This window comes from Ornithorhynchus anatinus, chromosome 3 (assembly GCF_004115215.2).
Source record: "Ornithorhynchus anatinus isolate Pmale09 chromosome 3, mOrnAna1.pri.v4, whole genome shotgun sequence".
Taxonomy (NCBI): Eukaryota; Metazoa; Chordata; class Mammalia; order Monotremata; family Ornithorhynchidae; genus Ornithorhynchus; species Ornithorhynchus anatinus.
The window spans coordinates 9,221,042-9,240,063 of record NC_041730.1 but is presented as its reverse complement, the minus strand read 5'-3'; the positions used below and the strand labels follow the sequence as shown (position 1 = coordinate 9,240,063).

General features: G+C 39.3%; 1 protein-coding gene across 2 annotated transcripts in view; it reads right to left on the bottom strand.

Moving 5' to 3' along the window:
- The window catches only part of PIK3C2A (phosphatidylinositol-4-phosphate 3-kinase catalytic subunit type 2 alpha), a 95,934-nt gene that overhangs the window by 35,952 nt on the left and 40,960 nt on the right, over positions 1 to 19,022 (bottom strand). For both annotated transcript variants that reach the window (XM_001509977.5, XM_029059435.2), the window contains 7 exons: positions 12,897 to 12,997; positions 9,161 to 9,318; positions 6,078 to 6,198; positions 5,144 to 5,255; positions 3,782 to 3,861; positions 3,529 to 3,592; positions 1,554 to 1,697 (listed from right to left, as the gene is read on the bottom strand). In XM_001509977.5, coding sequence (XP_001510027.3) covers positions 1,554 to 1,697; positions 3,529 to 3,592; positions 3,782 to 3,861; positions 5,144 to 5,255; positions 6,078 to 6,198; positions 9,161 to 9,318; positions 12,897 to 12,997 — 780 coding nt within the window. The remainder of the gene's footprint in view (positions 1 to 1,553; positions 1,698 to 3,528; positions 3,593 to 3,781; positions 3,862 to 5,143; positions 5,256 to 6,077; positions 6,199 to 9,160; positions 9,319 to 12,896; positions 12,998 to 19,022) is intronic.

The following is a 19,022-nucleotide window of genomic DNA, read 5'->3' as shown; positions in this document are numbered from 1 at the left end:
GGATATATTGATCTTAGGTGGGCAATAAAGGCTATCTTCCATTTACACCACAATAGAATTTATGAGCCAAGATCACCCTGGCTCCCTTGCGGTTCAAATTTCAGGCAGGATGTTGGCTAATATTAGCTCATTTCCAGTTCAAAATTCAGGGCTACTAGGGAAGCAGGGCAAACTGGGACTTGGCATGATGAATGTGAGTGTCAATAATAATGTTGGTATTTGTTAAGCGCTTACTATGTGCAGAGCACTGTTCTAAGCGCTGGGGTAAACACAGGGGAATCAGGTTGTCCCACGTGGGGCTCACAGTCTTAATCCCCATTTTACAGATGAGGGAACTGAGGCACAGAGAAGTTAAGTGACTTGCCCACAGTCACACAGCTGACAAGTGGCAGAGCTGGGATTCGAACTCATGAGCCCTGACTCCAAAGCCCGTGCTCTTTCCACTGCGCCACGCTGCTTCTCCAGCACTGTCAATGGACAGTGTCTCTTGTTGTCGAGATTAATAGCACTAAATCACTAGACACACTATGAAGATTTTACCTATTGTTTAAAAAGGAGCCCTGTTCCCTCTTAGTTAATACTCAAAATGGACATTAGAAGGGAGGAACCAAGAGTAAGACAAGTTCCAATCGCATTTCAGTGGAAATAAATGCAAAGTACAAAAGCACATCCACAAACACCCACCCACATATCTGGACAAGAAAAAAGGGCAACGAATACCAAAATTAATACTTTACCGGTCAAAGAAACAAGGCCATTTTGAGTTATTTTTTTATTTTTAAATGGTATTTGTTGAGCCTCATGTGGGACATGGACTGTGTCCAACTTGATTACCTTATATCTACTCCAGTACTTAGAACAGTGCCTGGCACATAGTAAGAGCTTAATAAGTACCATTTAAAAAAAAACAAGTGCTTACTCTGTGTCAACCACTATTCCAAGCACTGAGGTACATACAAGTTAATCAGTCTGACCACAGTTCCTGTTCCACATGGGACTCAGAGTCCATGTAGGAGGGAGAACAGATATTGGAATCCCATTTTGCAGTTGAGGAAACTGAGGCACAGAAGTTAAGTCACTTGCCCTAGGTCACACAGCAATCACGTGATGGAGCACGAATTAGAAGCCAGGTCCTCTTAACCCAGGCCCATTCTTTATCCACTAAGCCATGCTGCTTCTCTTTCCATGTATTTAGTTACTTATATTTATTCCCTATTCATTTACTTATCTAAATGAACCCAAAGAAATGGTTCTGGAGAAAGCTGGAAAGCAACAAATCATTACCACAAATAGTAAAAAATAACTTCACAAGACTGCCAATTAATTGTACTGTAGTTTGGAGAAAAAAGAAAGCAAACTCAAAATAGTGGGGTGCCTTTACATCTATAAAATCAAATACAAACTTTCCCATCATTTGGTAAAATATCAATATGAAATATCACAGTAAAAATCTATCTTCGTCTAGTAAAAGCTGAAGTTATCAGGTCTAGGCCAAATATTTCATCACTGCATAAATGCAAGGTTAAATAAAGGTCCTAAAACACACAACTCACCTCAGCACTTTTACTCCTGGGTAGATTAACTGCTCTCTTTAGCCTCTTAACAGATTCCGTAATAGCAAGAGTCTCTACACCATCTAAAGCACTACAGATTTTTCTTACAGCTTTAATTACTTGATCTACTCCTCTATGTTGGTTCTGAAAAAACACAGAAGTTAAAAATCAGACAAGCATTAATAAACATATGCTGTTCAGTATTTCTTTACACAAAAAGCAAAGGTTACTTCAAAGAGGGAGTCACCAATCACTTTGGTTACAGGCTTAAGAGCAGGTGATTTCATTTTGGTGTTCCTGGAGGTCATGAAAAGAGGGCTAACGATAACTGAAACAAAGGGAAGGAAAATTACCCATATCCCTCCCTACCCTAGAGAAGACATTTTTTGAACACCTTCTTTCCTCTCAAAAAGAAACACAAAGGCCTGGTAAATTTCAACTTTAATTCTTCCCTATTTTGATGGATATGTACGTTTACAGGCATTAATGAGGACAAGGATGTTGTAAACTAGACAGTAGAGGTGATTTCTTAATGTTAATATTTTTAACCCATTCAATCTTTGTTAGTTTTCTAAAGAGAGGTACATGCAGTTTACTAGTTAAATGCAAATGTATCACAGACCAGAGACATAAATTAATACTACACAAAATAAGTATTGCTGACAAACAATAACTATGTTACTGATACTTACTAGTTTCCTTATTTTAAAGGCCAAATAACTTTATTTTTTAACTGATCTGATTTCTGCCTCACCCTTGCACTTAGATTTGCATCCTTTATTCACTCCACTCTCAGCCCCATAGCAGTTATGTCTATGTATATCCTAAGATATATATACTTACATTAATGTTCATCTAAACTGTAAGCTTCTCATGAGCAGGAAAAGTGTCTACCTGCTCTGTTACAGTGTACCTCTGTTACAGTGTACTCTCCCAAGCGATTAGAACAGAGCTCTGCACACAGTAAGCGCTCAATAAATACAACTGATTGATCTGACCAATTATGAAATTTTCTTGTATAGGACAGTAAGCCTTCCTTTGGATTCCATTAGTAATATCAGTTTTCTCTAAAATTTAGTATTTACAATACTTGCTCTTCTGGAGAGCTTAAGAAGATCTGTCTCAACACTCACTTTCAAAAATGAAAAGATTTTAGGGGCAGAAAATTTTGCCCTGACACATACATGTATATATACGGAAATGATCTCTCTCTCTCTATATAAATTGATGCAAGCTATCGCCACTGAAAAGGTCTGGAAATTCAGAATGCCTTCTCAAGCTCTAAAATGGTTAAGAATATTAAACTTTTAGTTCAAAAATATGAAATTGGCTGTCATATGCCAAATACAAGCTCCCTCCATTCATAAAAGTTAATTACTTTATTTAAGACTCTAAGGTTGTTGCGGGCAGGGAACCTGTCTACCAACTTTGTTATAGTGTTCTCATCTAAGCGTTGCTATTCACACAATAAGTACTCAATAAATACTACTGATTGACTGACTGCTTAGAAATAATTTTCTAGAATAGACTGAAATTCACTGCATGGATCCTGATCTTTTATCCCAGTGATTTAGATACTTTAAGAAATGAGTGGTACTTGGGAAAGTCATGATATATAAACAAACTTCAAGGGTCACTTTTTAAAAGATGAGCTAGAATTGGGCACCTTCAGAAATTGGCTTTTTCAGTTTTTGAATAATTCGATGTTTGGAATAAGCTCAAAAAGAATGAGATGCTCCTGAGAAATGGGTTTTGAATATCATGGAGCAAAAATTAGTAAAGAATTGACCAGAAAGGGTTAGTAAAACTGCAGCTAACCACTTGGTTTGACTTGAGATTTCAAGAATATGAACTACACTATTTGTTTTGTAAACCTTTCATAAGACTGTTTAGTCCCTCTCCGCCCCACCAAAATACTGATTAAATTTATATTTTAATAACCTGAAGCAATAACAAAAATTTAACTCATACTTACTTCATTTTTAAGAGCCAGCTCCACTTGGCTGTGATAAGTATCAAGAAGTTCCTCCACAGAATGTCTGGAATAAAGAATAACTTTTGTGGATATGGAGAACTAGTCATAAAATATTAATGGCTTAATTACTAAAAGCATTTTTTCTCTACTTCTAAGAGCTATACTTGAATTCCTACAAAATACTGTGGTTAGTTATATAATTGTTATAAAAAACAAGATTAAAATAAATAATATGCTTAGGTACTAAACATACCTTGTCATGATTTCTTTAAAAGGCTTTTCTATGTAAAGCAGATGCTTGGTTAAACTTATTGGTGCTTTATCATCTTCTGCCTATAGAGAAAATAAAATCAAATCCCCATTATGCTTATTCTTTGTCAATCAATTTTATTTACCGAGCAATTACTATGTGAAGAGCATTGTACTAAGTGCTTGGGAGAATACAACAGAGTTGGCAGAAACATTCCCTGCCCACAGTGAGCTTACAGTCTAGAGGGTCCTGCTAGTGCAGATAGACTAGGTAAAGAATAAGGAAAATTTGGGACTAGGATAATTTCTAATACTACAATAATAAAACCCAAGCCCTCTGACAACCAGGCACACTAAGCCATGCTCTACTAAGTAAAATGTGCAAGAGCATTTCAAAATGCTAGAAAAAAAATATGGGTAAGACAAAGGGGGAATCAATGATATTCTTAACACCAAAAACCCTATGAAATGAAGACCAATTCGCTCTTCCAGCCCAAAATTGTATTTTCCTATGGCTCCAGGGCTCTATCAGGCAAAAGCTCTGTACAAATGCCTTCCAGGCCCTCTGCCACTTCTCATCTTACATCAGTTCTTCTCCCCACTTTGCACTAGGCATTCTTCCCAAACTTATTTTCTCACTCTACCTTGCCTTCATTGCTCCCCAGGCTTAGAACCACCCATCCTCAATCTGCCAGACACCAGCTTTTCTTATTTCAAAGCCCTTCTAAAACACTACCTCCTCAGGAAACCTTTGCCAGAGTACTCTTCACCCCGCTTATATAATCCAAAAGCCAGCCCTGGGAGATATGTATTTTATTCCTATTCTCAGCACTTACACATTTGTGCATATTTCTATTTGGATGTATGTATTTTAGTTGGATTTTAATTTGCCTGGTCAGTGGTCTGCTATTTCACTCAGAGAGAAATGAACTACTTCCTGTTAAAGTCTCCTATTGAGACTAGCTCCGATTATGAATTCCTTGAGGGCAGGGAACATACATTTTACTTCTCCTGTGCTCTTCCAAGGCCTTAATAGAGTGACTCAGATTGGGAGGTGCTCAATAAACACCACCTTTTGAAGGTGGTTTACAAAACTCATTGTAGTCTTTGAAGCTTGACTTTGAATAAGATCAAAACCTTCTTGAACCCCTACATAAGCCTGGGAAGTCACCCAGAACTCTTTCTTTTGGAACTCTAGTTGTGTTTCAAGTCTCATTCCACATGAATGTTGATGTGTTCAGAATGTTCATGGCATTTTGCACTTTAAATGCAAACCTAATGACTAATTTTATCAGTCAGCCTACACAAAGTACCAACCAAATACAGTTTAGTTTCTTCTAATTGGAAATTTAAGAGACATACTTACTGTGCGGGCCAGATCTTGGCACATTGCCCTGAAGGTCAGGAGCTGCAATTTAATCTCTGTGTCCCACTTTCGACAAATCTGAATATATTCATGACTTCCAAGGCAATGCTTACTGTTGAACAATGAATAGCTACTTGTTAATATTCAGTTAATTGTCAAAAGTCTTCTCACTAAAATTCTAGAAGTCACACAGATGGTGGAGGTGGAAAGAAATCAAGAGAGCTCAAAGGAGTGAACCAGATTAGAACTAGAAGGCACAGGCCTGGCTGTAGCCCTCCCAACTCCACAGGTAAAAGGCAGTGAAGAGGGAAGGAGGGTAGGGGGAAATCAACCCAACTATAAGTAAGAGAAATCTAAAAAGCCAGAGGTGATGTCCTAGTGAGACCAGACAATTATATTGGTAGATTGACAATCACAGAGCAGTGGAGGATGAATAGCATTAAACTGTTGGATCTTGTCACTACTTGTTACCCTAACCAAAATTTAAGTCTATATTTTTGAGAAAGAGAAAGTAGTCAAAATTCAATTAATATTTTCACCTCTCTAAACTTCTGAGTATTTTTGATTAAATCGGGGAAGTCTTCAGGAAATTATCAGTTGACAATCTTGTATCTGCCCCAGCACTTAGCATATTGTAAAGTGGCTAGTAAATACCATTACAAAAGCTGGAGTAGGAGTCTCTATATGGGCTGAGAAAATTGAAGTGGGGAGGGCAGTACTGCCAGGATACATGGGCCAGGCACCTAACCATCTGAGTATGCTTAGTCCTCACTGGGTGACACACTCAAGTTTTTGTAGCTCCAAAACCTTGGGGGGAGCCAAAGGCAGTTGATTGCTTATGAACTGTCATGGCTTGTAACTACCTTTATGTAAGTAGGGGAAACTTATGCTATAAAAAGTAAAACTTACCTTAAGTACCAAAAACTATACTTACTTTTGTAGAACTTCCTCTTGGCCACAGACTTTCAGGACATAGCTGCCAGTATCAACTTGATTCAAGTCATCATGTACCCAGCAAAGCGCTTGCATTATAACTATCTCAACAGTAGAACTTACTGAAAGAGAAGATTTAAATGTCAGCTAAAGTTTGTTCTTTAGTTCTAAGCATTTATTTCCAGTTCACTGGATTGCATATTCCCTCACATGAAGTCAGCCAATATTCACCTTCCCCAACCAGATATCTGTGAACCGGAAAACACTTAGCAGGACATGGCAACAAAATACTTCGAGACAATTCATAGAAGTTACTGTCGCTGTTAATAATTACTGGTATTTGTTCAGGATAACCACATGGCAAGGCCCTGTGGTAGACAGAGAACAATTAGATTCAGACACACTCCGTGTCCTAAACAAGTTCACAGTCTAAGCAGGAGGGAGAAGAGCTATTTAATCCCCATTTTAAAGATGAGGAAACTGAGACACGTAATTTAAATGATTTTTCCGAGGCAAGCAACTGGCAAAGACAAGATTATATCCCAGACCTCTTGATGCTCAGTTCTGTGTTCTATCCATTATGTACTAAAATCCTCCCTGAGTCCTAGACCTATTCATAAGCAATACTGGTAAATTTCCTTGGAAAAAAATAGAATAATAATAAAGTACTGAATAAAGTAAATTATTCAGTTCTGGGACATTGGCTAATCATTTGGGAACTACTTAGGTGAAAAACTTGCAGGGATTCCTTTCGGAGTTCCAAGCATTCCAGAGTCTATATTTCCAGTTTCACTTCAGATCGCTGCAAACCAGGCTGACTTAACAACGGCTAATTTCTCCCGTCTACCGTTCTGCCAAATCATTGGAGGCTATGCTTTATGTGTCCTTAAAGTATTTCTTCTCACCACGCTGTTGACCTTCTCCAATTTCAGTTCACCATTGAGTACCTGTTTGGGTATCCTATTTTTTTCCATCTGCCTCACAAATCCTGCCCGGTGAAGGTGTGATGCAGGTGGGCTGAATTCCAGGACCTCAGCAAATGCAGTTCTACTACGTTACTTGGTGTTAAATACTGCATGTCAGAGGTGATGGTGAGCCTGATGGAGAAGTTGAATATGGTTTCTGGAGCCGGGCTGAGTCTCTGAGCTATAAAGGAGGACACTACAACTGACCCGAATATCTTCAGTGTTATCTGAATCTTGGTGCCATGTTAGCACCACACACTGTCACTGAGCTTCCCAGAAAAGACTCAGGTTTTCTACCTCCTTGTTATCCTTGGAATAATCTGCCAATGTGCTAATCCAGTTAAAGAATTCAGTGACAGCATTCAGCTCTGCGTCATTCACGCTGACCTTTGGTTATATGCACAGGCTTTCCAGGTGCATGCATAAACACACACATGCGCGCTCGCGATTTGAATGAGTTTTATTCTTGGAGTTGACATTCATTAAACTCTTGAAAGCTAAAAAAAACACAAAAAACCAAACTCCAAGTAATGTGAGTAAGCATTGCTATGCTGAATCCTAAACTACATTTTCTAGGAAATAACGCTTGCCTGTTATCATTAGGTTTTAGTGTTCCCAAGAGAAAAGTTTACCATACATTAAAGGACTGGAATCCTCAATATTAAAAATAAAAGTAAATTTAGGACTGGGTAACTGAATTGGGTTTAAAATTGGAGTGGTTGAAAATAATGGCACTTCAGTAGATTTCGGATCTATGACAAACAAGGTCTTTGAAAATTTATGCTCCTTGGGGATAGGGATAATATCATCTATCTTGATCGTACTCTCACAAGTGCCCAGGAAAGTAGGTTGGACTAGAGGATAAAGCCTGGGTCTGGAGGCCAGAGAACCTGGGTTCTAATTCCGGCTCCACCACTTGATTGCTGCATGAGCTTGGGCAAGTCACTTCATTTCTCTGTGCTTCGAATCCCTCAACTGCAAAATGGGGATTCAATACTGTGAGCCCATTGTTGGGTAGGGATTTTCTCTATTTGTTGCCGAACTATACTTTCCAAGTGCTTAGCACAGGGCTCTGCATACAGTAAGTGCTCAATAAATACAACAATGAATGAATGAATGAATACTTGTTTTCCTTCCTACGTAGGGAGGGAGTCCTATGTGAACCCTATGTACTGCAGTCCCATGTGAGACAGGGACTGAATCCAGCCTGATTAACTTATATCTACCCTAACCCAGGGCTTAAGACAGCGCTTGACACAAACTAAGTGCTTAACAAATAACACAAAAAAGTACTTTACAAACAGTAGATATTCAATAAATACTACTGATTGATACCATCGTCATAATTGCAAAATTGCCACGGGAGAGAGGTGTTTTTTTTAGGACTTAGGTATCTCCCTGGACAGTAATTACTGAGGATAGCAAGTCATTACACATTTTTATACCAACAACTATTGCCAAACTATTTGTGCAATCTCAAGAAAATGAAAGTTCATTTTTAATTACATTTTGGGGGTTTCATCTGATCTCCAGCTGCATCCTTCTTTTCTAAATAATGATTTTGTTACTGTGAAATGATATACACTAAAAAGAGGGAAGTTCCATTTAAAAATTTCAGGACCCATGACTTCATAAAATTATGTCTGTTTAGAAAGACAATCTTTTACTAACTCTTAGAAGCCCAATCTGGAAAATATATACCAATTTTAATCTTCTACTCTAGAAAGTTACCTCTTTTCCTTACAAAAGTAAGGAAACTCAACTTTCCTTATAACCTTTTGGGAATGAGACATTTCCTTCCCATGAAAATTACAAAAAACAAAAAGGTTCAAAAAACAAAGGTCAAGGATTAGTTTTCCTTATTTCTATATTTGGAAATGGATTAATGTACAAGTCTACTTAGAATTATTTTCTAAAAGGACCTAAATTTATTAGGTCATCCAATCCCTTCCATTAGTCCCAACCAGAAGAAACTTACAATTTTCTGAAAATGGGATCCCATTGATAGTATTGTCAGGTCTTTTTTTCCTTAAGAACATATTCAAATGTTCATACCCCTAAGCATTTTATTAAATTACAGTACCACTCGTCAAAAAGCTGCAGGTGTTAAGCCACATACCATCACATGTAAATGTTACCGGTAGTTGAAATCCTTCAATTTCTATGGAGACTTTCACACTGGAATTCTCTCCACATATATTTCTTTGCAGCATTACTGGGCTTAGCACATAGCCTGGATTTGTGTGGCGATTGGAATAAGGAAAGTTGGTCCTCAGTCTATAAACAAAAAGGATGTTATTTGACCAAGAAAAAATTAAGCATATTGGACATAAACTGCCTGTTGTGGGCAGGGATTGTCACTCTTTATTGCTGTACTGTACTTTCCAAGCACTGAGTACAGTGCTCTGCACACAATAAGGGCTCAATAAATGCGACTGACTGAATGAATGAATAACGAAATTGTTTTCAGGTGCTTCAGGGGATGCTGTGCTTTCATGCCTTCATTTCCACTTGTTGGGTTAATTTGAGGGATTTAAGAACATTAACTTGATCTATTCTTTCCCCACATAATACCCACATGTGCAGAGTGAAAAGAAAGTGAAAATACAGAATTGATTGCATCTTCCACAGTATTATCAACATTTACTGAGCACTCATTGGCCACAGGAAAGGGAAGAGATTGGAGGCAGGGAAGTCAGTGAGTAGGCTGATACGGTGGTGGTGACCATTTGGATGGAGAGGAAAAGGTGGATCCTGGAAATGTTGTGGATGAAATATCGACAAGATTTGACAACACAGTGAATATGGGTCTTGAAAGAGAGGGAGGTGTAAAGGATAAAAGCAAGGTTGTGGGAGGGTGAAGCTATTGTCAGTTGTGGGGGGAATATTTACATGGAGGAGAGGATTTGGAAAGGAAGATGAGATCTGTTTTAGATAATCAGGAGCTTGAGGTGACAACAAGAATCCACTTAGAGGGAGAGGGGTCAAGACCAATGAGATAGATCTGGGAGTCATCCACAGAGAGGGTGGTAGTTGAAGTCATGGGAGCGGATTAGTTCTCTAAGAACGTGAGTGTACAAATTTAGAAAAGGAAATCTAGAACAGAGTCTTGAAGGACATCCACAATTAGGGAGTAGGAGGCAGAGGAAGAGTCAATGAAAGAGAAGAAATGGCCAGAGAGGAATAAGAAAACAAGAAACAGAATAAAACTACAGTAGATAAACCAAGGTTATCGAGGAGCAGTCAACAGTAAAGGTGTCCAAGAGGTCAAGGAGGATTAGGACAGAATATAGATTTGACAAAAAGGAAGTCATTGGTGATCTCAGTGGGAGAGAGAACATAGTGGGGCAAAGAGGGGGGAAACCAGTCGGTAGTTGGTCAAGAAGGAAGTTGAAGGAGAGGAAGTGGAGGCAGCAGAGTTAGAATTGGAGACTGAATAAGGAAGAGAGTCAAAAGCTGAACAGTGCAGTGGTATCCAGAAAAGGCTTTTTTAGGACAGGCAAGACATAGGTCTGTTTGATGAGGGACTGGGGGGTGGATCGAGCAATGAGAAAGTGAGCAGTTGAAGACATTGGTTGGGGTGGAAGAAAGGGCCCAAGTGTTTTTATAAGGAGAGAAGGGACGGATCAGAGGAACAGACAGATGGGGTAGGATTTGCAAGCAGGTTGGAGATCTGCTCTTGAAAAACAGGCAAGGAGGATGAGACAGATGTGAGGGTGTGAGAAACTTAGGGAGATGAGGGGGAGACTTTGGGGACCTTATATCTGATGGTTTCAACAAAGCATATGGTAAGGCCATCGGTGGTGAGAGGTAGAGAGGTGGGGATGTGGGGACACTGGGGGTGGTTTAAGAGGGAGTTAAGCATCTGCAATAATTGGTATGGGCAAGGGAGTTGATAAGAGCAAAGTAATACTGCTAGAGTGGAAGAGGGAACAGAGTTAAAGAACATTAGGGTGAATTTGACATGGACAGAGTTGCACTGGCTCGCTCTTTTTTAAAAAAAAAAAATACTATTTAAACTCTATGCATCAGGTACTGTTCTAAAGCGCTTGGGTAGATAGAGGGTAATCAGGTTGGACACAGTCCACGTCCCACATGGGGTTCCCAGTATTAATCTCCATTTTACAGACAAGGTGACTTGCCCAAGGCCACATAGCCAACAAGTGGCAAAGCCAGGATTAGAACCCAGGTTCTCCTGACTGCTAGGCCTGTGCTCTATACATTAGGCTGCGCTGCTTCTCATGCAGACTTTTGGCATTCCACCAAGACAGTTCCAGGGCACATGCACAGGGGCCAGGAAGGCATACTGTGAAGGTGGTCCAGGACTGCGGGTTAGTGGTGCAAAGATCAACAGAAAGACAGTGGTGGAGGAAGCTGAGTTTAGCAGAGAGGGTGAAGTTGAGGGTGTGGATTTGGGCAGGGAGTCAAAGTGTGGTACGGTGCTTTTGGACACATGGAGGGTGTCTAGACATCAAAGGTCACAGTTTTACAGGGAGTGGGGGTGAATGGGGGCATGTACTTAATCAAGTTAATACATATAGATGTGACTCCACTGAAGATCCTAGAGATCCCAATTCAAAATATTAGTAGTTCTTTGGAGGAAAAGGGCCCTTTTTCAAGCCCTTGAAAAACTGTGAAGGTAATAAATATATACCGGTTGTGGAATATTTCTGAAGCTCTGAAAACTCATACCCAACAGTATATAGTGTGCACAGCAGAGCACTGTACTAAGTGCTTGGGAGAGAACATTAGAAATGAGAAACAATCCCTGCCCTCAAGGAGTTTTTAACCTAATGAGGAAGATAGGCAAATAAAAATTATGAGCAAGTAGTGAGAGCAGGAGAAAAACAATATACCATCACAAGTAGTAGCAATGATATAGGTTGAGTGTTTGAGTAGGATGACACATTGACACTGCTCAATTGTAAATATTTTCATTACCCTATTTATTTTGTTAATGAGATGTAGATCACCTTGATTCTATTTATTGCTATTGTTCTAATGAGATGTTCATCCCCTTGATTCTATTTATTGCTATTGCTTTTGTCTGTCTGTCTCCCCCGATTAGACTGTAAGCCCGTCAATGGGCAGGGACTGTATCTGTTGCCGATTTGTACATTCCAAGCACTTAGTACAGTGCTCTGTACATAGTAATAATGTTGGTATTTGTTAAGCGCTTACTATGTGCAGAGTACTGTTCTAAGCACTGAGGTAGGTACAGGGTCATCAGGTTGTCCCGCGTGAGGCTCACAGTTAATCCCCATTTTGCAGATGAGGTAACTGAGGCACAGAGAAGTGAAATGACTTGCCCACAGTCACACAGCTGACAAATGGCAGAGCCGGGATTCGAGCGGTCAATAAATACTATTGAATGAATGAATGACACAAATGAATAAATAACTGAACATACGCAAATGTTGAGTTTGGGTATGAATGCGCAAGTGCTTAAATTGACTGTTGGATTAACACAGTTTGGGGTGCTGAGAAATAATGGTAAATGGCTTCCTGGAGGAGATGGGATTTTAGAAGAGCTTTGAAGATGGGGAAGCTTATAGTCCGCCAGAATTTAAAGGGAAAGGAGAGTTGGTGAGTGGAACAGAGTGAGCGAGGGATCAGAAGTGAGAGAATCAGGAGCAAGGTAGGTAGAAAGTGAGGTAGGAAGGAGTGAAAAACAAGAGCAGTAGAGTAGGAGGCAAAGAGAGGCAATATTTAAGCTAGAAAATGTTGTTGGAGAGGCCTTAGAGCCAATAGAAATTAGTTTCTAAGTCACGCCCACACTGCTACTGAAAACGCACAATTTAAATGTAAATGCTCTGTCAAGCCAGATATGAATCACTAAAAAGAAAATTCCTTACTTGGTAATGGCTTGACAAAAAGCTGCCACCTCTTCATTCTGAATTTCAATTTCTTGTAAAAAAGAACTTCCCGATGGCAAGCTACTGGTCCCACAGTCTTTCTGTAATTGAAAAGAGAGCATTTAAAAAGCGGTTGTAAGTTTCCCCAAATACCACATGACAGCAATTGTAAATTTTTACCAGGTATTAACAACTCTAAAGCAATTTTGTGGACAGAAATGCAGAGGACTTTTTTCTGTGGTAAAAGACGGCTTGAAAAATCACAAAAGTAGAATCTCAAATAAATATTATTTAACCTATGGTTTAATAACTAGGCTAATATTAATTAAGCACAAGGGACTAAATGTTGGGGTTTTTTTCTGGAAGTCAGGGAAAAGTCCCATTAAGCACCTTGTACAATACTCTGCCCGTAGTGGACAGCAGTCAATATCACCGATGGCCTGTGTGCTAGTTGGAATGCAAGATGTTGCCCCAAATGGCATCCACTACAAGAACCCAACATGTGCGGTCAGCTACTTAGTCTCCTCATACAATAACAACTGGTCTTCTACTGTTCCATTCTCTAGTGCTTTCTGGAAGCAGCGTGGCTTAGTGGAAAGAGCACAGTTTTGGGAGTCAGAGATCGTGGGTTCTAATTCTGATTCAAGCCACTCGTCTGCTGTGTGACCCTGGGCAAACCACTTAACTTCCCTGACCTCAGTTACCTCATCTGTAAAATGGGGATTAAGACTGTGAGCCCCACGTGGGACAGCCTGCTACCTTGTATCTACCCAAGTGCTTAGAACAGTGCTTGGCACATAAGCGCTTAACAAATACCATAATTATTAATTATCATTATTACACCTGGCTGCACAATTTGTCAGCGTGACCTGGGGCAAGTCACTTAACTTATATGTCTCAGTTTCCTCCTCTGTAAAAAGGGAGCTGTTCTTTGACCCCTTCAAGTGTACGCAGACGGGGTGGTCTGCTTACATTGTACCTACCTAGCATTCAATAAAATGGTTAACACATAGAAAGTGCTTAATACCACAATTATTATTCTGGAGCATTATTTTTTAAAAAAATCAGTAGCTTCAGATCACTCACAAGGAGGCACAAAATACACTCTGAAAAGCATTATGATTATTTTGAGAAGAGCCACTCCAAAGAAATCCTTACGGTTCTGGCAATTTCAAACACAATCTAGATTTCAAAAATGAAACCTTTGCAGATTACCTTTTTAGAGAATTTAACATAACTGCATTACTGTGTTCTTTCATGCAATTTTTAATTTAAAGAGGTAGAGAGATTTAATGTATCCTTTGTATGCAAAGAACATAAACAGTGCTAAAAGACATTTCTTTAAATGAATACTCACTTGCATACATAACCGTACTATCTTGAAGTGTCACTGTCTTAGATTGCAAACTCCTAGATCCTGTTTAACTTGCTTGGTACTGCCCTCATCACAGCACCACATGCAAATGCACATTTTGATTAAAAGCTTTTGACAATGATTGTGTATCCAAACACTCAACCAACTTTTTCCCTTGGAGTTATCCCCTCACCTCCTAACCCCAGCTCTCACTCTTCATTCCTCTCAAGCTGATCTAGTTCACCTAACCTCATTCTCGTCCCTCCCATCACCAACCTCTTATTTAAGCCTCACCTAGACCTAGAACTTCCTTCCCTTCAAAACAGACAGATCACTGAACTCCCCATTTTCAAAACTCTTCTGAAATCACATCACCTACAGACCTTTCATTGATTAATTCAATAGTATTTATTCAGCGCTTACTATGTGCAGAGCACTGTATTAAGTGCTTGGAATGTACAATTCAGCAATAGAGACAATCCCTGCCCAATGAGGGGCTCACTTTCCTGATTAATTTTTAATCTCTCCTGCTTCCTTCCCCAGTTACTGCCTGTTGAGTGCTTACATGGCACAGTTCTGATCCACTCACAACTTTCTATAGCCTTTTGGTATAAATTTTACATATCCTATTACTTAAGCACTAACTCATATACCTATCCCCTGTTCCTTCTTCCTCTTATCTGTAGTTTTATTTTAGTGTCTCCCCCACTACCCAACAGACGATAAGTACTCAAATGTTCTGCACACAATAAGCACTCACTAAATACGACTGAACGAATGAACGCTAGCCATTCATTCAGTTATATTAATTGAGCACTTACTGTGTGCAGAACACTGTACTAGGCGCTTGGAGAGTACAATAATAATAAGCAGGCACATTCCCTGCCCACAACGAGCTTACATACTAGAGAGGGCGACAGACATTAATAGAAGTAAATAAATTAATGATATGTACATAAGTGCTGTGGGGCTGGGAGGGAGGATGAATAAAGGGAGCAGGTCAGGGAGGCATAGAAGGGAGTAGAAGAGGAAAGGAAGGTTTTTTCAAGAAAGGCTTCTTGGAGGAGATATTGCTCAATTGCGAATCCATTCATTTAAATAAAACAGGCTGTAATCTGAAACAGTGACCCAACTAACTTCTGGGAAGTAAATTTTTTCCTATTATTATGAAAACACCACCTGACTTATTTTTATATCCTTTGTGGTCTTGTACACTATAGCAACTAAAATCACTGATTTAAGTTATTCATTTGTCAGAGTGGTTTTTTTTTTTAGTACTATATACCCTTTCCTGGTTTAGGTCACAAAATAATTCACCCAAAGAATTTAGAAGATCATTAACGAAACAAAAGCACTACAAAGAAACAGGAAGTAAGCCTGCAGAGGAGGAAAAAGCACAAAGCCCTTGCTGAGCTTTACCATCACGCAAAATCTTGGCCAGGAAATTACCCCTTAAGTTCTTCACAGATGCTTTAAAAGAGGTGAAGTCTGGGCATTACAACAAACAACGTGAACCACTGGAAAAAAATGAAAATAAAGAGCCTTCCCCCAAAAAATTAAGCATCTAGGTATTCATCATACATTTCCTAAATTAATCTGAAGAAGACTTGGCTAAAGTTTTCTCTTTGTTACATGGATTAATGGTCTGTACTTGCCTTTACAGAATCACATACAGGTTTGATGCTGGCCACCTGAAAAGTCAAAATCCTCATCCTTCTCACAGCTGGTGATTTTTCTAATCCCTCCTACTTCTAGACCATAAACTTGTCTCTATATTGTAAACTGACTGCGGGCTGGGAATGTGTCTAGCAATTCTGTTGTATTGTACTCTCCCAAATGTTTAGTTGCAGTGCTCTGCACAAAGTGTGTTCAATAAACACCACTGATTGATCGATTCTTGCTGGTTAAAAGATTTATTCAAATGGAAAAAATATCTAGTTTTACATTCATCATCTCTGCCACCAAAAGTATTTACTGAGAGCTTACTATGTTTGGAAAAACCGGACTAATTCTTTAGGCAGAACTAACTGATCAATATCTAACAGAAAAAAACAATAAGGCACAAAAATATAAAAGATTATATATAATCTTTATAAATAAAATAAAATTCTTGGTCTATAATAGACCAAGAAAATAGATTAATTTTTTTAAAAGACCCACCTCTCAGATGAGTAAATCAGTAACAAATGAGTAACCAGATAAATAAAAAGGCACTGTACTTCCCAGCAATGGACTGCAAATTCATAAAGGGCAGGGATCACGACAAGGTTCTTCTGGATGTTTTCCCAAGAACACGGTCTGTACACAGCAGTGACTAAAGTACTACTAATAATAATAATGTTGGTATTTGTTAAGCGCTTATTATGTGCCGAGCACTGTTCTAAGCGCTGGGGTAGACATAGGGGAATCAGGTTGTCCCACGTGGGGCTCACAGTCTTAATCCCCATTTTACAGATGAGGGAACTGAGGCACAGAGAAGTTAAGTGACTTGCCCACAGTCACACAGCCGACAAGTGGCAGAGCTGGGATTCGAACTCATGAGCCCTGACTCCAAAGCCCGTGCTCTTTCCCCTGAGCCACGCTGCTTCTCAGTACTGTTGATGATGACTTTAAGACAATATGAGTCCTGAGGTTATTGGGGAAAAAATAGAATGATCAGGATGGTGGGGAAGGAGGAAGTGGCTTTGTCGAAGAAGGGCTGTGAAGGAAAGGAGGGAAGCTGAACAGGAATGGTATCCTGGTAAATTTAACACTGGCCACACATTTCCAAGTAAACCCCAAACGAGGAAAAGAAGGTAAAGCTTGAACCTTTAAGAGTGCAGAGTGACAGGGCACGCACGCACTAAAATTAAGCTAAGCCAAGGCATGTACTCTTCAAGCCATTTGAAGACTGCTTTTGAACACTAGCCAGTTTACTCGACACCAGGCAGATTACCATAGTATGCAATTATGATCAAACAAGGCCAAACATGTTACTTAGGCACCTGGTGTGAATAAAAGCTATTTCAGGGCTACTGTTATAGTTTAAAAACAAAAAATATCACTAGAAAAATCAGTGGAGTCATTACCTTGAGCACAAATATTTTGCCTGGAAATTGAAACTGCTAACTACAAAATGGTTAAAACTTCCACACATCATCCAGGAGGAGAATAGGTTTTAAAAACTAAAAATAGGTTATTGGACATGGATTCTACCTCTAGATTTAAAGTAAAATTCCTTGTTTGTACTGAAGAATAAAAGAAAATGGATACCAGCTGGGACAGAATGTACTCTGGGACAGCCCAGCCTGTCACTGCTCGGAAGAGAATCCCCAGAGACTGTCTCCACTTTTTATCTGGGATATGGCTGGAAAGCGGGTGTTTTTTTCTAAATTTTCATTTCTAAGAAGATGTTTTGTCTCTTACTTAGACTGTTAGGTTTCTAGGGGAAAAGATTAGGTCTCCTAAAGAAAGCCAGGGACAAAAAAAGGGTGGGGAGGCAGTGAAAGGGGCACCTGCCACATCCCCCACGTCCACATTTGGAATAAGGCTCAAATCCTTCCAGCCAGAGCTGGAAGGCACCATGGTGGCAAAGGCATGGTTATTAAATAAGTGTGGCATTTGTTAAGTGCTTACTATGTGCCAAGCACTGCACTAAGCACTGGGTAGATCCAAGATAAGCAGGTTGGATATAGTCCCAATCTCACCTGAAGCGGCAGCCCCATTAGGACGACGTTGCAGTAGGGGAGGATGCCTTTGTTCAGTGGATGGCCGGGCTTCCTCTTTCAGGGGACCTACTCCCACATCACCACTGCTTCCTAATAATAATTATGGTATTTATTAAGTGCTTACTATGTTCCAAGCACTGCTTCTTCTGACCAGGGTGCTCCCTTCACAGCTTCTAAAAGTGGTGGGACTCAAATTTTAAGGGTGAGGGGAGCACAAAGATAATCATTCCAGCCTCTATATCACTCAAGCCAGGTACATTTGGTAAACCTAAATTTATAAAACTTTCTTAAATCTCGATTTTATAAACAGCACTCCCTTTTACAATGCTCTTTTTCTTTCTTCCTTTCTCTCTCTCTCTCATTTACCTGGCTTAAGCACTTCTCTTTCCCTCCTTTTAAGTACTTTAACTGAGTTAAATAGCGTGATGGTTTATTTTAATTCAGAATTAAATATCTACTTAGCATAGATAAAGGTATCTCAATCTGTTAGGCCAGATGCTAGTAAGATCAACATCTATGGTGCTAACTGGGATGTGACAGTATATATAATAGCATATAGATAAAGTGAATAATGACAAATATTTCCACTATTTATACATTTCCATTTAAATAACTATTTGTTCCAAGAATACTGTTACAAGCATTATCTACTCAATTCTTCCCACTTCTCTGAGATGAAAAGCTAGCACTAACCTAAACCTTAGATTCCTTGTCTGTAAAATAAGTAGTGATAGATAGCTCATCAGATAGTGAGGGCATATTAGGTCTCCCCCTCCTTAATTTCAATACTATGCTTTGAACATGGAGACCTAGAAGGCTTCCGTTTAAAACCTAATAAACCATTAACTTTAACTTTAATAAATAAGTTAATAAAGTTAAATAAAGTTAAAGTAAATAAGTTTAATAAAGCCATTAACTTTAAAGAAATCCACAGATCAGGGACATTTAGGGAAACCCTGGATCTGAATTCTAAAACAGGAAGAGGATGCTTGTTGCCATGTGAATTACAGTATGCATCAAAATGCCCACATAAGAATAGGAGGCAAAGGTTTTCCACAGCCCATG